Source organism: Macaca thibetana, chromosome 14 (genome assembly GCF_024542745.1).
Source record: "Macaca thibetana thibetana isolate TM-01 chromosome 14, ASM2454274v1, whole genome shotgun sequence".
In the NCBI taxonomy this organism is placed as follows: Eukaryota; Metazoa; Chordata; class Mammalia; order Primates; family Cercopithecidae; genus Macaca; species Macaca thibetana.
The window spans coordinates 68,099,788-68,117,303 of record NC_065591.1 but is presented as its reverse complement, the minus strand read 5'-3'; the positions used below and the strand labels follow the sequence as shown (position 1 = coordinate 68,117,303).

Below are 17,516 nucleotides of genomic sequence, written 5' to 3'. Positions count from 1 at the left end.
GGGTCAAGGAGGGAAAATAAAAGGTCAGCAGAAGATTGTCACAGCACTGGGTAAATAATTCATGAAGTCCATAAAATAACATGAAAAGAACAAGATGAAAGCAAATTTTCTCACCAAAGTAAAATTTAAAAAAACAGTAGCAACAATTAATCTAAGAAACAGGCAGAATAAAAAGTGGAATCAATCTAAGAAATAATAGCCCATTTGAGAATGGATTTGAGAGATAACAATAAAAGCTAATTACAGCTTCTAGTCTGTTAAGTACAAAATCTGGAGGAAAAAGGAAGATGAATCAACTATGAAGAAGCAGTCATCTAAGATATAAATTATTTCCTTCTATACACACAAACCACATTTCAGCTATTACCTCTTTCTATATTACCAGCACCAGACTTATAACCACCAAATTAAAAATTACTCCTTCCAAATATTAAAGTGCACAACAGTTTGTATAATATATTACGTTTATCTAAGAAAAAGGTAAAATATAATACACATTTGCTTATATGTTAAAAAATGAAAGGAGAAATAAAAATTAAAAAGATTACCCATTATGGGGACAGAACAACTGTTGGAAGAAGAAGTCATAGATAAACAGACTTCTCAGAACATACTTGATTTTGTGGATTTGATTTTGGAACTACATAAATATGTTATATAATTATAAATAAAATTTAGCAAAAATTTTCAAAATGACAATCCAAAAAAAAAAAAAACCAGAAACAAATTAAACTATAATGCTTGACTATAGAGAAAAGAATTATTTCAAGTGACTTTTAAATACAGTAATTTCACTGTATATCCTTACAATACCCTTAAAAATGAAATAACTACAATAAAAATTTATGTTCAATAATCATATTGGTTCTATTATTCTGAAACTACTATGTATTATACATTAAAGGTATAATTTTATTAATCATTAGAAATCAGGATTTTCTAGTTCCTAAAGATTCTTCCTGAATCATCAGAAGAAAAAAGATACAAACATACAAATAGAAAAAGTTAAAACCCATATTTATAAATTGGAATTAGTAATATCAGCATAAACTGATGACATATTTCCTCTCAAACAAAAAAGAACTCTAGCTCTGTCCACCAATAAAATGTAGAAACAATGACCAATGCAGTAGTGATGAACACCCCCACAATGCCCAGATTGTGGTATTTAAACACCATTTTTCACTAAGAAACCAGGACTCCCTGAAAAAATGTCTAATTTCAAGTCTAGGGGAGAAAATGTACAAGATGAACCTGGAACATCTCAACATACCATGAAACAAGGACACTATTAAAGACTAATGTAGTGGTGTCAAAAGAATTTAGAAATCAACTTAAAGAGACTCCCACTGCAAAGGATGGAACAATGTGAGCACCAGAAGGAAGATCTGCAATGTCTTGATAGACACCAAAAATCTTAATAATATGGGGAGTTAAAATCTTATTGGCTGATGAACCAATTCATCTGAAAATATACAAATGAAGAGAAATAATCAGGCATGTATCCTGCTTCTCCCACATGAGTTGTACCTTAGGGTAAGCAATAATAATAAAGGAAAGTTCTTCTTTAAGAATTCTAGCTAATAAATGAAAATAAAGATAAAATGCATTTTGCAATAACCAATAAAATAATAGATCTAGGCAAAGATTATTAATAGCTATTAAAACCATTTGGTAACACTTGTACCCTCTAGTCAATGTTAACATCACTAAAGGGAAAAAACAGACATTATGTGTCTCTTAAAATGATGCAACGAGAAGTATACACTACCACTTATAAAATGTTCATTCTTCCTGTTTCCAAAAACAATCACACTTGAATCTAATCAAGCTCCTAGATTTGGCTACCAGTTTTATGGAAATGCATTGAACAGGAGACTTTGTTAAACTACACTACACAAATGAAATCAGTAAAATCCAGACTATGGGAAACTCTCAGGAAAAATTAGTTATTTCTTCAACAAGTAAGTTGCAAGGACAAAAGAGAGAGAAGACCACTAAGTTAAAAGAGATGTAACTACATCAATTAATGCAGTGTGGACCATCACTACACTTACAAACATGGAGTCATTTACCAAGTTACTGCTAAGACCCTTTCCCCTCTACCACCAGCTACCCCTACAAGCATAACCAGAGATACATCAGCTCTAAAACAATATGTCTGTAGTCCATAGTAGAAGCAGACACTGAATGCCCTCTTGCCTGATGTACCCACACAGGAGCTGCTACAGAAGCCCTGCAGGCAGAATCACAAATGCAGTCTATGTGTTACCACTTCCACCAATATTACCTTTCTTTAAAAAAAATAAAACTCCTTGATTTCTTAGTACTAATAACACCTAAATTAAATATGTCAAACAGAAACAAAATAATCACATCGTTTACTTGAGTATATTCAGAGTTTACTTTCACATCCTTCATTCTCTATTAACTTCCAGTGACTTTAAGAGAAATCTCTGAGATGTCACTTCCAGCTCCCCTACAATTACTCAAGACTCAAACAGATGTAGAATGCTAAGAAGCAAAGGAGAAAATGAAGAAAGTCCTAAGTTCCTAAAAGATTCAGTGGCTACCTGGAGAAAATTAACAATGAAAAATAGAAGCCTGAAATATTCATTTTGCTTGAAGATATTTTATTAGTAACCAAGAGAAATATCTCTTACCTCAAATAGTAACATCTATCTTGGAAAAACAGTAATCTTTCTAATACAGTAAAACCAGCAAACTGTTTGATGAGTATTGGCAGAGAGAAACAACTATCAATAGATGATAATTCCTATTAGGGTTGATACACGCATCAGTCAGGTGAGGAGTCAGGTGGCCTTTCCTTCTCTCAACCTTCAAATGATAAAACGGTGAATTCGGAACATGTTTGTAACCAACATTTTAAACAAATTTTCTGTATAAAAATTATTTTTATATTTAGGCCAGGCATGAGGATGCACACCTGTAATCCCAGCACTTTGGTAGGCTGAAGTGGGGGGGATCTCTAGAGGCCAGGAGTTCAAGACCAGCCTGGGCAACATGGCAAAACACCGCCTCTAGTAGAGATACAAAAATTAGCCAGGCTTGGGAGCACACACCTGTAGTCCCAGCTACTGGGGTGGCTGAGGCAGGAGAATTGCTTGAACCCGGGAGGCGGAGGTTGCAGTGAGCCAAGATCACGCCACTACACTCTAGCCTGGGTGACAGAGGGAGACTCTATCTCAAAAAATAAATATTTCTGTATTTAACAGGACTATATTCTCATTCACTGCTGTATAAATAGAAATGTTGGAATTTTTTTTTAATTCCAACAAAAGGAAATTTGAAGACTGCTACTTCTTGTCATTGATTGAGACATTAAATGGGTATCAGAACCAGAAAATGACAGATGCTCCCATATCCTACTATATAACAGCTGCAGAGTGAAGAAACAGTGACTGCATCATATCTATGTAATCTCTTCCTTGCTTACAGTTACATAAAACACACAACACATCATTAAAGCAATCAAGACACTGTTTTCCTACTCGAGTGCTTGCATTCACGCCTAGTTCATAAACTAGAATATTTCCAAGCCCCAATCTGTCTTGAGTTATATATTATTATTATTTTTTTTTTTTTTTTTTTTTGAGACGGAGTCTCGCTCTGTCGCCCAGGCTGGAGTGCAGTGGCCAGATCTCAGCTCACTGCAAGCTCCGCCTCCCGGGTTCCCGCCATTCTCCTGCCTCAGCCTCCCGAGTAGCTGGGACCACAGGCGCCGCCACCTCGCCCGGCTAATTTTTTGTGTTTTTAGTAGAGACGGGGTTTCGCCGTGTTAGCCAGGATAGTCTCGATCTCCTGACCTTGTGATCCGCCCGTCTCGGCCTCCCAAAGTGCTGGGATTACAGGCTTGAGCCACCGCGCCCGGCCGAGTTATATATTATTCACATAAAACTCAATGAAAATTAATACCAAGTACCCTTCTATATTGCTTCTAAGCTCCATTTAATAGACTATAAATATGGGTATGAATTCTACATAATATATGCTTCCCTCTGATCACTCTCTTAAGATCTACCAACACTGAAAAAAGGAAGTTTCTGACGATATGCTATTTGTCTTTCATATGGGAGGAACACAAAGGTATTAGGAAACTAAGCTAAAATGGAACTGAGATTTCCACATTTCCTTTTGTTTGCCTTTTTTTTTTTGAGACAGGGTCTTGCTCTGTCACCAGAGCTGGAGCGCGGTAGAGCAATCTCAGCTCACTACAATCTCTGCCTCCCGGGTTCAAATGATTCTCCCACCTCAGCCTCCCGAGTAGCTGGGATTACAGGTGTGCACTACCATGCCTGGCTAATTTTTGTATTTTTTTAGTAGAGACAGGGTTTCACCATGTTGGCCAGGCTGTTCTTGAACTCCTGACCTCAAGTGATTTGCCTGCCTCCGCTTCCCAAAGTGCTGGGATTACAGGCGTGAGGCACTGCGCCCGGTCTCCTCTGCTATTAAGCAGCAATTGCCCTTGAGTTCAGGTCTCAGTTGCTCTTCAGTTAATATTTCCATCATCTATCCATACAGAAAAATTTAGGAGACTAGCGGAGCGCAGTGGCTGGTGCCTGTAAAACCAGTACTTTGGGAGGCTGAGGTGGGTGGATTGCCTGAACTCAGGAGTTCCAGACCAGCCTGGGCAACATGGCAAGACTCCGTCTCTACCAAAAATACAAAAAAAATAGTGGGGTATGGTGGTGTGTGCCTGTGGTCCCAGCTACTCAGAAGGCTGAGGTGGGAGGATCACTTAGGCCCGGCAGGTGGAGGTTGCAGTGAGCCAAGATTGCTCCACTGCACTTCACCCTGTCTCAACAAAAAAAAAAAAAAAAATGTAAGAAAAAGAAAAGAAAAATGTAGGAAACTGAAGAAAAGGCAAATGGCATATCCTTGAAACCGTCTTCTTCCTCCTACTACTTATCATTTACTTTGAAGAGGTTGTGTACTTGATGCTTCCTCTGAAGAACCTATGGTAATATAATTTCAAATTTCTCATTTAAAAATTTCATTATATTAAATATATTTGTATAGCCCTTTGAAATTTATTGTGACAAGATTTAACCTACATTTTGTAAACGTTAGCAGCCCAGGCCATTAGGTACTGTGCAAAACAACTTGGGGCAAGCATATTAATATAAGAAAATGGAATCACCTACCATCTTGACATTCTCAAACTGGGGTACATGGGGTGGTGATCTTGAGTCTAAGAGTAGGGACCTTCATATCCAAAGCAGAAAAACACATCCACCAAGTTTTCTTCAAAATTCCATATAGCAACTGTGACAGAATTAAATTGTGAAACAGCACTCACCTTGTGCTACTGTTGACATGACCACAGATGGTGTAGAGGATACCACAGCTGTTACTGCAACTGTATTAGGAATAGGTGATGGTGTAGAACTGCTGCTGCCACTGCTGCTATTACTGACCAGAGAGGACTGTGAAGCAGTTATAACAACTGGAGGCTTCTGGGTTGTAGAAGCAATGACTGACGTTGGTACAAGCTTAGTGACTGCTGCATAGTTATGGGATTTGGAGAGAATGTTGGGCACGAAGGTTGAGCTTGGTGATGTGGTGACTATAATAACCTAAGGAATAAAAAATAAGTTATTTTTATGTACCTGCTATACTACGAATGTATCTACACTCACAGTTAACTACATACAATTCAAAAATAGCTTATGAAAAATGAAGAAGCAATTCAACAGAGAAGAATATACAACTAAAAATATATTAAAAATTTCCTTTACTAGTAATCATCAAAATGTACTTAAAAGCAACAATTTTACAAATCAAATATTTTAAAAGATAACATCAATGCTGTATAAGATACAGCAAAGTAGACAATTCAGCATATTACTTAGGGAGTATAAACTGACACACTTTTTCTAGAAAGTAATTTAAACATTCATTCGTTTATAAATATTTATTGAGCGCCTACTATGTGCCAGGCATGGTCCTAGACGCTGGAGAATAGAAGAATGAACAAAAGAAACAAAGTTCATACCTTCAAGTAGCTTACATTTTAGTAGTGGGAGAGAAATAAACAGAAAACTAAGTATATGTCACGTAGAGACAAATGGAAGAGACAAAAAAAGTATGGTAGGAGAATAAAGAATGATGGGAGCACTGTATGATTTTTTAAGTAATGTATTCAATAAAGACCTCTCGGTAAGGTGACATATGAGCAGAAACCAGAAGGAAGTAGGGATATGAACCATGGTGCTACCCAGAAGACCATCCATCGGCACAGTGAGCAGCAAATACAAAGGCCCTAAAGCAGAAGCAAGCTTGGTATGTTCAAGAAACTTCAAAGATCTAGTGAACGGGATAGAAATGTATAGGGTACAAAGTAGTAGTAGACAACTGCAGAGAAGTAATGGAGGACTAAACCACGTAAGAGTATGTTGACAGTATATACCCTTTATGTGATGTGATGAAAAAGGTACTTTCTCTCTGAGGTCTTCTGTCCAAAGGCCCATAATCATAGTCTAATCATGAGAAGAACATTAGACAAATTCTAATAGTTGTGGTATCTACAAGATACTTGACCAGTACTCCTCAAAACTGTCAAGGTCATCAAAAAAAAGGAAAGTCTGAGAAACTTTCACAGTAAAGGGGAATCAAGAGGAGCTTAAGGAGAAACGACAACTAAATATAATATGGTATCCTGGAACAGAAAAAGACAATAGGTAAAAAACAAGGAAATATGAATAAACCATGGACTTAATTTTAACATCAATGTATTAATACTGTTCATTAGCTATAACAATGTATCACACCAATGTAAAATGTTCAGAATAAAGGAGACTTCTCAGGAAGTGGGTAAAAAACAAAACGAAACAAAGAGAACAAGAAAACTAGGTGCAGAGTATATGAGAACTCTCTGTACTATCTTCTCAATTTTTCTGTAAATCTACAACTGTTTTAAAAAATAAAGTCCATTTTTAAAAAAATCATTACCTGTTAGGTAAAAAGTACAGTAGGGCAATGAAGGTAGAAACAGGGAGACAAATTAAGAAGCTCCTGTAACAAACCAGGCAGGGATGATGGTGACCAAGGTATCTGTGGCAGAAGGAGGTAAAAAGTGAACAGATTCTGAATACACTGCAAAGGTAAAGCCAACAGTATTTGCTTGTATGTTGAAATGAAGAATGGAGAAAAAGAGAGGCAGGAAAGAGATGTCAAGGTTTTGCCAGTATAACTGGAAAACTGTAGATGATTTAGTGACAAATCATTCCAGACAGAGAGAATAGTATGAAGGAAAGGACCTAATGTCAGAAGTAGCTTGATAAATTTAAAAACAGAAAGGAAGGCACTGTAGCAAAAAGCACATAGGGCAAAGAGGAATTGGAAAAGCAAGCAGAGGCTACATTAAATGCAGAATTTAGATTTTTATACTAAGTATAATAGAAAGCCACAGGAAGATTTTAAGTAGGAAGAAAAACAAAATTTGATGTATGTTTTAAAAGATCACTCTAGCTGCTACATGATAAGAGGCAAGAGGGGAAACAGTGAGACCAGTTAAACTATTGCATCAGACCAAGCAAAAATGATAGAGGCTGCTTGCGCTGGACTGTTAGTAGTAGAAATAAAGAGAAGAGATCAGAGTCAGATTATTTTGAAAAGTAGAGAGAATAGGATTTGTTGATGAATGGAAATGGCAGGGTTAAGGAAAAAAACAGAATCAAGAATAGCTCCTAGGGCTAGTATGTATCGGCTTATTTAAATCTCCCAACAATTCTATGACACATGTACTATTATTATCCCCATTTTACAAATGAGAACACAAAAATTATTTAGAAGTCTGTAGTATCACATTTTTATTCTGGGGTGGTACAGTAAAACCCAAAACAGAGCAGATTATCTCCTTCCTCTTTAAATGACATTATTTGTACCTACCTAGAAAAGAAAAACTGTTTTGAAAAATCTAAAGAATTTAAGGGAAAATTCTTTTTCATTTTTATATCACTTCTAAAGAAGGCCGGAAGTTAGTTAGTCAAAATTTACTAAATATGTCTGTACTCTGGACCTACATCTCAAAGAAGCTCTGACCATAACATTATTATTATACACTTTGGGTGTTACAAAGAATTACAAAATGTAAGTACTTATCCAGTGTTACAGAGAATTACAAGATATAAGTACTTGTCCATTACTTTAAGGAGTTTGTTAGTTAATTATTTGAGGCATCAAGAAAGATACATAAGATTAGCAAACACCTATACAGAGTCGACCAGCATATTTATAGATAGACTTGATCAGCAAACACCTATCTAGCATTATTAGAAAACAACAATCAACCATGATACCAACTGAGAAATAGACCAATATGGTAAAAAGACCACAAGTTTAGGAGTCACATGAACCTGAACTTAGATCCTGCCTCTGCCACTTAAAAATGGCAGGCCCCTGGACATGTTGGAATCTCTGCACTCTGATTTTCATCTATAAAATGGGGATAATAATACCTACCTTGCAAAGTCACTACAAGGATTAAACGATATAATAATGTTAAGCATCTGACATAGTGCTAGGCACATAGCAGGTGGTCAATATTTGGCAGTCAACAAATGGTACTTAGTAGCTTATTACTACTACTTAATAAATGTGAAAAGGATATCAGTAAAGGCATTATACATCAAATCAATCTGAAAATGTATTTCAATATACTTTGTTTCACTTAAAACTTCTCTTATTTTTTCCCCAAATTCTGATACCTCTGAGAATCCAAAGAATTCACAGCTGCTGCCACAGCCAAACCATTAGAGTAGCAATGGCAATTAGGGTTCACTTTTGCCAGTTCTGAACTAATTGTAGTAGCCTCCTGGAGTACAATGCTTATAAGAACTCTGAGGCACAGATAAGAATTCACCAACGCTTAGCAGGAAAGTATGCCACAGTTAATTAGCAATGTCTGTCATGGGCAAGGGCAAGGGAAGCATTCACACTTGTACCAAATATTTGCAATTTCAGAATTAGAGTATACATGTAGGCTTTAACATTAAGACAAAACTTCAGCAAAATGAATCTACAGTCTTTAAGAGCATATTTTAGGTTACAGATACAAATGATAAAATCTATTTTGAGATTTCAGTCTGCAAGATGATTTCTGATCTGAAAAGAAGTTATCCTTCATTAGAGATCCACCTTGGAGGAAACCTACTTGCACTTTAAAGTTACTCATTACAATAGGGGGAAGTATAGGGGTTTAAAACCAAGTGAACCAAACAGTGTTTATTCAGGCCATAATTCAAATTACTGACCTTCTAGCACTCACAAAAACTCCTTAAGAGTGCTGGGACTTGCACCCTAAGGACAAAATGAAAAATATCAATCAAGCACATGAAGGCATAAAGCTAAATTCCGCTGCTTTGATATATAAGTGCTGCATCAATGTTATATTTAAAATGAAGGCACCACATTAACACAGGTGGAAATGTGTCTACCCTGAAAATATATTACCTATTTGAATTTGAATAAAGTCCACAAATTCATAAATAATTATACTTAATATAAAAATCACTTCACCTACAATAATTCCTAAGTTGCCTTATACAGGATTTGTGACAAATCCAAGGTGAATGCAATAATGGCGACAGCCTTGGATAGATTTCAGAAAAATCCAATTACCCAAGCAAGAGGAAAACATAAAACTCCAAGAACATTTATTAGTCCTACCCATATCGGCTTGTCCATAAAATGATAAAAGTAATGGCATTGAGTACATATGAAGTAAAAGAGTACAGTTTTACATCTGGAACATAGTAGGTGCTCAATAAATATTTGTGGAATGAATGAGTCTTATTTTTAATTTAATTTGTTTTAAACATTTGTTTTTTTAACCACAGTAAGACAAATCTAAGGTTCTGAACCTGAACTCTCATGGTATGGCTCATATATAACTTGGGAGATAAATAAGCCCTCTTATAAATATCACAAGTCTGAAAACCTCAACTATCCATTCTCAACTGAAAATTCAGAAGAAAAAAAATAAAAATAAATATATGTTAAAGTCAATGAACTTAAAAAAAGTTCACAAACTTCACTGAGCCCTCATCTACTACACGTATCTTTAGCTTAGTCTAACAAAGAAGACTGAAAAGTTAATAGTATTAGGTGACATTTACTGCGCATTCACTGTATGTACTATGTTAAGTATTTTTCTTTTTTTTTTTTTCTTTTTTTGAGATGGAGTTTCACTCCTGTTTCCCAGGCTGGAGTGCGATGACATGATCTCGGCTTACTGCAACCTCTGTCTCCCGGGTTAAAGCAATTGTCCTGCCTCAGCCTCCCGAGTAGCTGGGATTACAGGCATGCGCCCCCATGCCCAGCTAATTTTGTATTTTTAGTAGGAACGGAGTTTCTCCATGTTGATCAGGCTGGTCTTGAACTCCCACCCTCAGGTGATCCGTCTGCCTCGGCCTCCCAAAGTGCTAGGATTACAGGTGTGAGCCACCACACCTGGCCTATGATCATCTTTATTTTATAAAGAAACAGGCTGAAGGGCGGTTGCTAAGCCAGTATTGGAACCAGATACATCTATTCGTTCATTAATTAATTTACTCATTCAACAAACATTAATTAGCACTTACTACATGCCAGGTACTATTCTAAATACTAGGAAATAAATTGAAGAATAAGACAAAGTCTCTACCCTTAGCAGCTTATAGTCCCTGGGAGAAATAGAAGATAAACAACTTTGCAATATAATATCAACTAGTTATAAGTATAATGAATAACAATAAAACAGAGTACGGGAATAGAAGGATATGGATGGGAGGTAGGTAGTCTTTTAGCTATTGCTTTGCTTTACTATTTCTCAAATACCAAATTAAAAGGGTAGACAAGAAGCGGGGAAGAGAGAAGAATTACTGAGAAAATAAGATCCAGCAACAAAGGCAGTAAAAACATTTAAGTAAGCAGACTTAAAAATTCAGGGTAGAGCAGAATGATGCCACCTAATACAGGGCCAGCTTAGAAAGCAATAACTATAATAGCATATAAAAAGTGACATTCAGAAAGATTGTCTTGGAGTCATCAAATAAAAATGTAAAAATTATCTTCAGTATAAAACTTAAGAAGTCATCAAAAATAGTTAATTTCTATATATGAAGGGATATGCTTCAATGAAGTGATGAATTCATTTATTTGGAACAGCTATTAATCAACAGTGTAAATAAACAAAACTCTATATTACATAAAATACCTGCAAGGGAAGGAACCAACAATTGTTGAATACATACCTTATGTTGCTCTTTAAATATCCAATCTCATTTAATCCTTGCAATAACGTCCTAAGATGACATCATTCTCATCTCATAAATGAGTGAACAGATTTAGAAAGACTAATTTATTTAGGTCATACTAGAAGAGCTAGGGTTCCAACCCAGGACTCCTGACTCTAAACGTTTTTGTTTGATTCTAATACCATACCATAATCCCTCATCTTCAGACTGAAAATAGAATTACATCCCACAGATCAGCTCATTATCATTTCTAGTTACTAAGAAAATAATGATAATTTTTAATATATTATATAATGACATCTTTGCAGGAAACTCGAGGAGGTTCTTTAAGGGGAAGTTATCACAGGAATAAAGATTCAAAGGTTGAAAGACCACACAATTTACTTAAACTCCTTCCCCAAAATCCCTCTAAAATAGCATAAAGGGATTGTTTTTTAAAAAGGGAAAAGGCACATAAACCTGTAAGGTCAAAACAAAAAGGAGACAACAGCTATAAAGTTTGGAAACTGGAAAACAGACAAATAGGAATGGATTAAGCATATCCAAGAAAGTAAAAACCTAACGTGGAAACAATAACAAAAAATAAGGCAACCTGCATTTGTGAGCCCCAGAAAGACTCAGGAATTGAGAACACCAGATACTTCTTAAGTGGGGATAAACGTGCAACTAAAGAGAGGAAAATTAGTTGAAAATCTATTTAAGAACCATTTAGATCCCTAGTTATTCTCTCCTATCCTAAGGAAGGCTAAGAATTTAGTGTCATGCGGGAGACTGACAAAGAAATCTAATGACATCAGGCACATCTGAGAGGCCAGGTACTATGCTAAAAACAGAGGAGTTAAGTGAAGTATATATATCATGAATGGTGAGCCCACCCAGCCCTTTCCCTCCATTTAACCCCCAAACAAAACACTGCCACCCAGGCTTATATTACTCAAGGTAGGAAACTGGGATATTTCTGAGCAATCTACCAGTCCAAACAAAAGCCCTAAAGACAGTGACAAATGGTGGAGGTAAAGGGGTAGTGGATGTTCCTGAACAAAATAAAATAGTCCAGTTGGGTCAATTTACAATGAAAGTCACCAGTCAGCATGTCCCACCCATACATACAGAGCTTTCTGTCACCTTTTTAGTGCCTATTTTCATTTGTAAGCAGACAGCCAGACACTTAAGAAAACTAAATAAAAGGGATCAAAACAAATAGATAAAAGGAACTTACAGAGAGAACATGAAAGAAGAAAACATTTAAAAAATTGTCATGAATCTCATTAGGTAAGAGAATACAATGCTTCTATGAAAGAGCAGGACGCTTTTTTTTTTAAAGGAACTTTCAGAGAAAAAGAGTTACTAGAAATTTAAAGTATGAGAGCAAAAATGAAAAATTATATAAATGTAGTGAAAAATAAAATTAAACGATAAAGAAAATAAAAATACTGAGCATTTACTACGTGCAAGGCTCTATTTTTCATATATTGTTTCATGTATTTACACCCAGAAGTCCTATAAAATAATTACATTGTTTTCTCTGTTTTATAGATGAGAAAACTCAGGTAGAGAGTTTAGTTTTCCCACAGTCACATAGCTACTAAGTGGCAAAAGCTGGGATCTGAATCCAGGAAGTCCAATTCCAAAATATAGGCTTTTAACCATTATATGAGAATAGGAAAACAATGCAAACAAATGGAAAATGGAAACGAGAAAGATAAATGGATCAATGTAGTCAGTTCAATAGGCAAGTAACAGGTGATCCAAAAAGAGAAAACAGAGACAAACCAAATAAATAACTCAAGAAATGTATCAGAATTGAAGGACATAAATATTCAGAATAAAAGGGCCCGCTGAGCATACAACCTAATGGATGAAATAAAGACCCACACCAAGGAACATTACCTTGAAATTTCAGAATTCCGAAAGTTATTGAAAGTTTGTAAAGAGAAAAACAGGATCTGAAATTAGAATGGCACTGGACTTCCCAAAATCAATAATGGAAGCTGGAAGCCAACAGAGCAACAACACCTTCAAAAATTGACAGGGAAAATGACCTCCAACCTAGAATACTTTTCCTAGTTAAACCATAAAAAAAGTGGGAAGGTAGAATAAAGAAATTTGCAGTCTACCATGCAAGGCCCCCCAAAATTTACTTTCCATCCACCCATACACCAGGTAGCTACTGGAGGATATGCTCTAGCAAAATGAGCAATGAAACTAATAAAGAAGATCAGAATGATGGTTAAGGAGAGATCCCAGAAACATAGGTGTGCAACAAGCCTAGAGAGCCATTATGGTCCATCCAGATCAGTGTGGGAAGACAGAGGGGTCTAATAACATGAAACTGACAAAATACTAATGATCAACATATTTAGAGAAGAATTTAAGAATGAATTAATAATAGCATACAAAGAATTTAAAAAGAAGATAACAAAAGTTATTCACTTAATTATATCCTTCCTTTCTTCTATAAAACACCTGACAACTTTACTACTTTGGCAAATTAAAATCTGAGTTCCTACAGGGAAGGTCATACAAATAAAGGTTAAAATTATTTTTCTATTTAAATTTTTTTCCAAATAGGATTACAATGATAAAATAGAGCACAATTCTTAGAAGAGATCGGCTAGCTGTGTCATATTAGGCAAGTCATTTAACATCGCAAAGCCTCATCTGCAAAAGTGAAATAATAATACCTATCCCAAAGCCTTATCTGGAGAATTAAACAAAGTAAAAGATGTGAACATCCCCAGCATAATGCCAAGCACATAGTAAGCACTCAGTGCATGTTTATTAAATCTGAATCATACTGTCTGAAAGAAACAATTGGCAGGCAGAGACTCCCTCCACCACATACCTTCTGTGTTGTTGTGTTTGTTGTCTGTGTTGACGGTTTAGTGAAGGTTATTTTCACAGGAGACATGTGGGGTGGTAAGGAGTTGGCAATGCTCTGCATGATGTTGCTCATCTTGGGACTACCACTCACAGGCACAGTGATCGTCTTTGAGACTGGAACAACGGCCTTTGGAACTTCCTTTAGAACAACAGGAGAGGAGCTGGAAGAGTTTGTTCGCCTTCGTTTTCTGGGTTTTTCATCTTCATCTGAACAGCTTACACCTGAAGGGCAACAACAATACTGCTATATGTATACCAAACTAATCTTGCATTTTACACTTTATTTTTAAAATCTTTATATCGTCCTTGACCTCTCTCCGTCTTAAGCCATTAGCCAATAAGTTCTATCAATCCTCCCTCAGAAAAGTGGTCTCTGAATGCCTTCCCTCCTTTTCTTTAAGACAAAGTCTCACTCTGTCACCCAGGCTGGAGTGCAGTAGCGTGATCTCAGCTCACTGCAACCTCTGCTTCCCATGTACAAGCGATTCTCCTGCCTCAGCCTTCCAAGTAGCTGGGATTACATGCACCTGCCACCATGGTCAGCTAATTTTTATATTTTCAGTAGAGACAGGGTTTCACCATGTTGGCCCAGGCTGGTCTTGAACTCCTGACTTCAGGTGATCCGCCCTCCTCAGCCTCCCAAAGTGCTGAGATTACAGGTGTGAGCCACCATACCTGGCCTTCCCTCCTTTCTTTAAACCTATGGCCACGTCAGGCCTTCTTATCTCCTGCCTGTATCTTGGCAACAATCACCTAAAAGATGTCCATGCTTCCAGTCTGTCCACTTCTATCTACCCTCAATCCTACGACTAGCTACAAAATTTCACGTCTAATCATTCCTATGCACTGCCTAAAATCCTTTAGTAGTTTTTATCTCCCTACAAGATGAGGCACAAAATCATTACCATATCATTCAAGACTCCATATCTTTCCAAGAACACAATACCTGTTACATCCAACCCCATGTACCCCTATAATCTTGGGATTCTGAACTGCTCACCATTCCCCAAAGCCACCTTAACCACATTCTATCCAACTCTGAGTATCCATATACTATTGTTCCTTGGGGAATACCACCTACCATCAATGACCTCTTCTTCATTCTGCAATCATCATCCTACAAGCCATCTCCTTAGTGAAGCTTTCCTTTATTCCTCTAAGCAAAGCTAATCCACCTCTCCCCTAAGCAGTACCACTTACCAGATGGCAATGTGATTGTCTACATATCTCCTATTAGTAAGGGGCTCCCAGAGGGTAATGACTAAGTCTTATTGGTTTGTTTTCCCCATATAGTGCCTTGCACATACAAAGTTAGGCAAATAAATGATTATATCCCAAACTAATGTTGTTGGTATGACTTCTGAGCATAAAGCAATAATCTTCCAGTTACTTAAAACTACATATTATGTGAAATAGTTTCTTCATGTTTGAGATGCACTTTCAGTATTTTACTTATTTATTTATTTAAGAGATGGAGTCTCACACTGTTGCCCAGGCTGGAATGCAATGATGTGATCTCAGCTCACCACAACCTCCGTCTCCCAGATTCAAGTGATTCTCCAGCCTCAGCCTCCCAAGTAGCTGGGATTACAGGCACCCGCCACCACACCTGGCTAATTCTTTTGTATTTTTAGTAGAGATGAGGTTTCACCATGTTTGCAAGACTGGTCTCAAACTCCTGACCTCAGGTGATCCGCTCGCCCTGGCCTCCCAAAGTGCTGGGATTATAGGCACGAGCCACCATGCCTGGCCTAGTATTTTCTTTTCTTTTCTTTTATTATTATTTTTTTAAGATGGAGGCTCGTTCTGTTGCGCAGCCTAGAGTATATGGCACAATCTCAGCTCACTGCAACCTCTGCCTCCCAGGTTCAAGCGATTCTCCTGCCTCAGCCTCCCAAATAGCTGGGATTACAGGTGCCTGCCACCACACCCGACTAGTTTCTGTATTTTTAGTAGAGACAGAGTTTCACCATGTTGGCCAGGTTGGTCTCGAATGCCTGACCTCAAGTGATCCACCCACCTCAGCCTCCCAAAGTGCTGGGATTACAGGCGTGAGCCACTGCGCCCGGCTCCAACCTAGTGCTTTAAAAATGACCAAAAAGTAGGTCTCTACAGTTATTTTAAAAGACCACCTTGGCTAAATCCGCAGAAATCAGATATAAATTTAATTATAGTCCTAGATTCTGCATTTTTTCTTTAGGAACTAAAGCCTCAACTGTTTTTTTAGACTTTTTAAAAATCAAATGAGAAACATAAAACATAGCAACTTAACATAGGAAATCTCTGCAGAGCAGACATAAACAATTATGTAGCATGACTCCTGAAATTAGTAATAAAATATAACCCTTACCTCTTCAATTTTTTAACTCTTAATTTAAACAGGGCCGACAAAGACCTAGAATAATTCCTGCCTAAAACAGCAAACTTTACCTCTAAGTTACAAAGAAATCAAGTTTATAACTATATTGAGAAAAGTGAAAATCAAATATTAATGACCTCCAGTTGATAGGAAAAACAAAGCAAAAAATAAAAAATTTAAAAAGATTCTGGCTTCCTCAGTTTCTGTCTCTCACTTCCTCTCCTACCATGGGATCTCTCTGCATACACCTGCTCTCTTTCCACTTTCTGCCATGAGTTGAAGCAGCATAAGATCCTCACCCAAACTTGGACTTTCCAACCAGCAGAGTAGTGAGCCAAATCAACCACTTTTCTTTTTTTCGAGACAGAGTCTTGCTCTGTCACCCAGGCTGCGGTGCAGTGCTCACTGCAACCTCTGCCTCCCAGGTTCAAGTGATTTTCCTGTCTCCGCCTCCCGAGTAGCTCAGCCTACAGGCATGTGTCACCATGGCTGGCTTTTTTTTTTTTTTTAGTAGACAGGGTTTCACCAGGTTGGCCAGGCTGGTCTTGAACTCCTGACCTCTGATGATTTGCCCGCCTTGGCCTCCCAAAGTGCTAGGACTATAGGCGTGAGCCACTGTGCCTGGCCCCTTTTCTTTACAAATTAAAAATAAATAAATATAAAGCAACATTGTCATAACCGAAATTAAAAACAAAAAAAAGGAAAAAAAAAAACGAGCACGACACCAAACTGCTTCATAGGGTAGAATCAAGGAATTAAAAACTAAAAACGAAAGAAACTTCAAAAATTACAGGCAATTAGAAATAAAGATAGGTTCTCTAAAATGTTTCACTGAATCTAACAGTTGGATAATACATTCCGTAAAATAATCTAAGAAAATACTACAAAGATTAAAATTATAGGAGAAATATTGAATAAATCACATAAGCACATGCCTTCAGTTTCTATTCACAACATTTCTATTTCATGACAATCAAAAAGTGAATTCTTAAGGATAGCACAGTTCAAAGGCAGAT

The 17,516-nt window shown here is 36.9% G+C and overlaps 1 protein-coding gene across 11 annotated transcripts in view; it reads right to left on the bottom strand.

Moving 5' to 3' along the window:
- The window catches only part of EMSY (EMSY transcriptional repressor, BRCA2 interacting), a 105,721-nt gene that overhangs the window by 71,595 nt on the left and 16,610 nt on the right, over positions 1-17,516 (bottom strand). For all 11 annotated transcript variants that reach the window (XM_050756058.1, XM_050756068.1, XM_050756061.1 and 8 more), the window contains 2 exons: positions 14,104-14,363; positions 5,321-5,597 (listed from right to left, as the gene is read on the bottom strand). In XM_050756058.1, the coding sequence (XP_050612015.1) occupies positions 5,321-5,597; positions 14,104-14,363 (537 nt within the window). The remainder of the gene's footprint in view (positions 1-5,320; positions 5,598-14,103; positions 14,364-17,516) is intronic.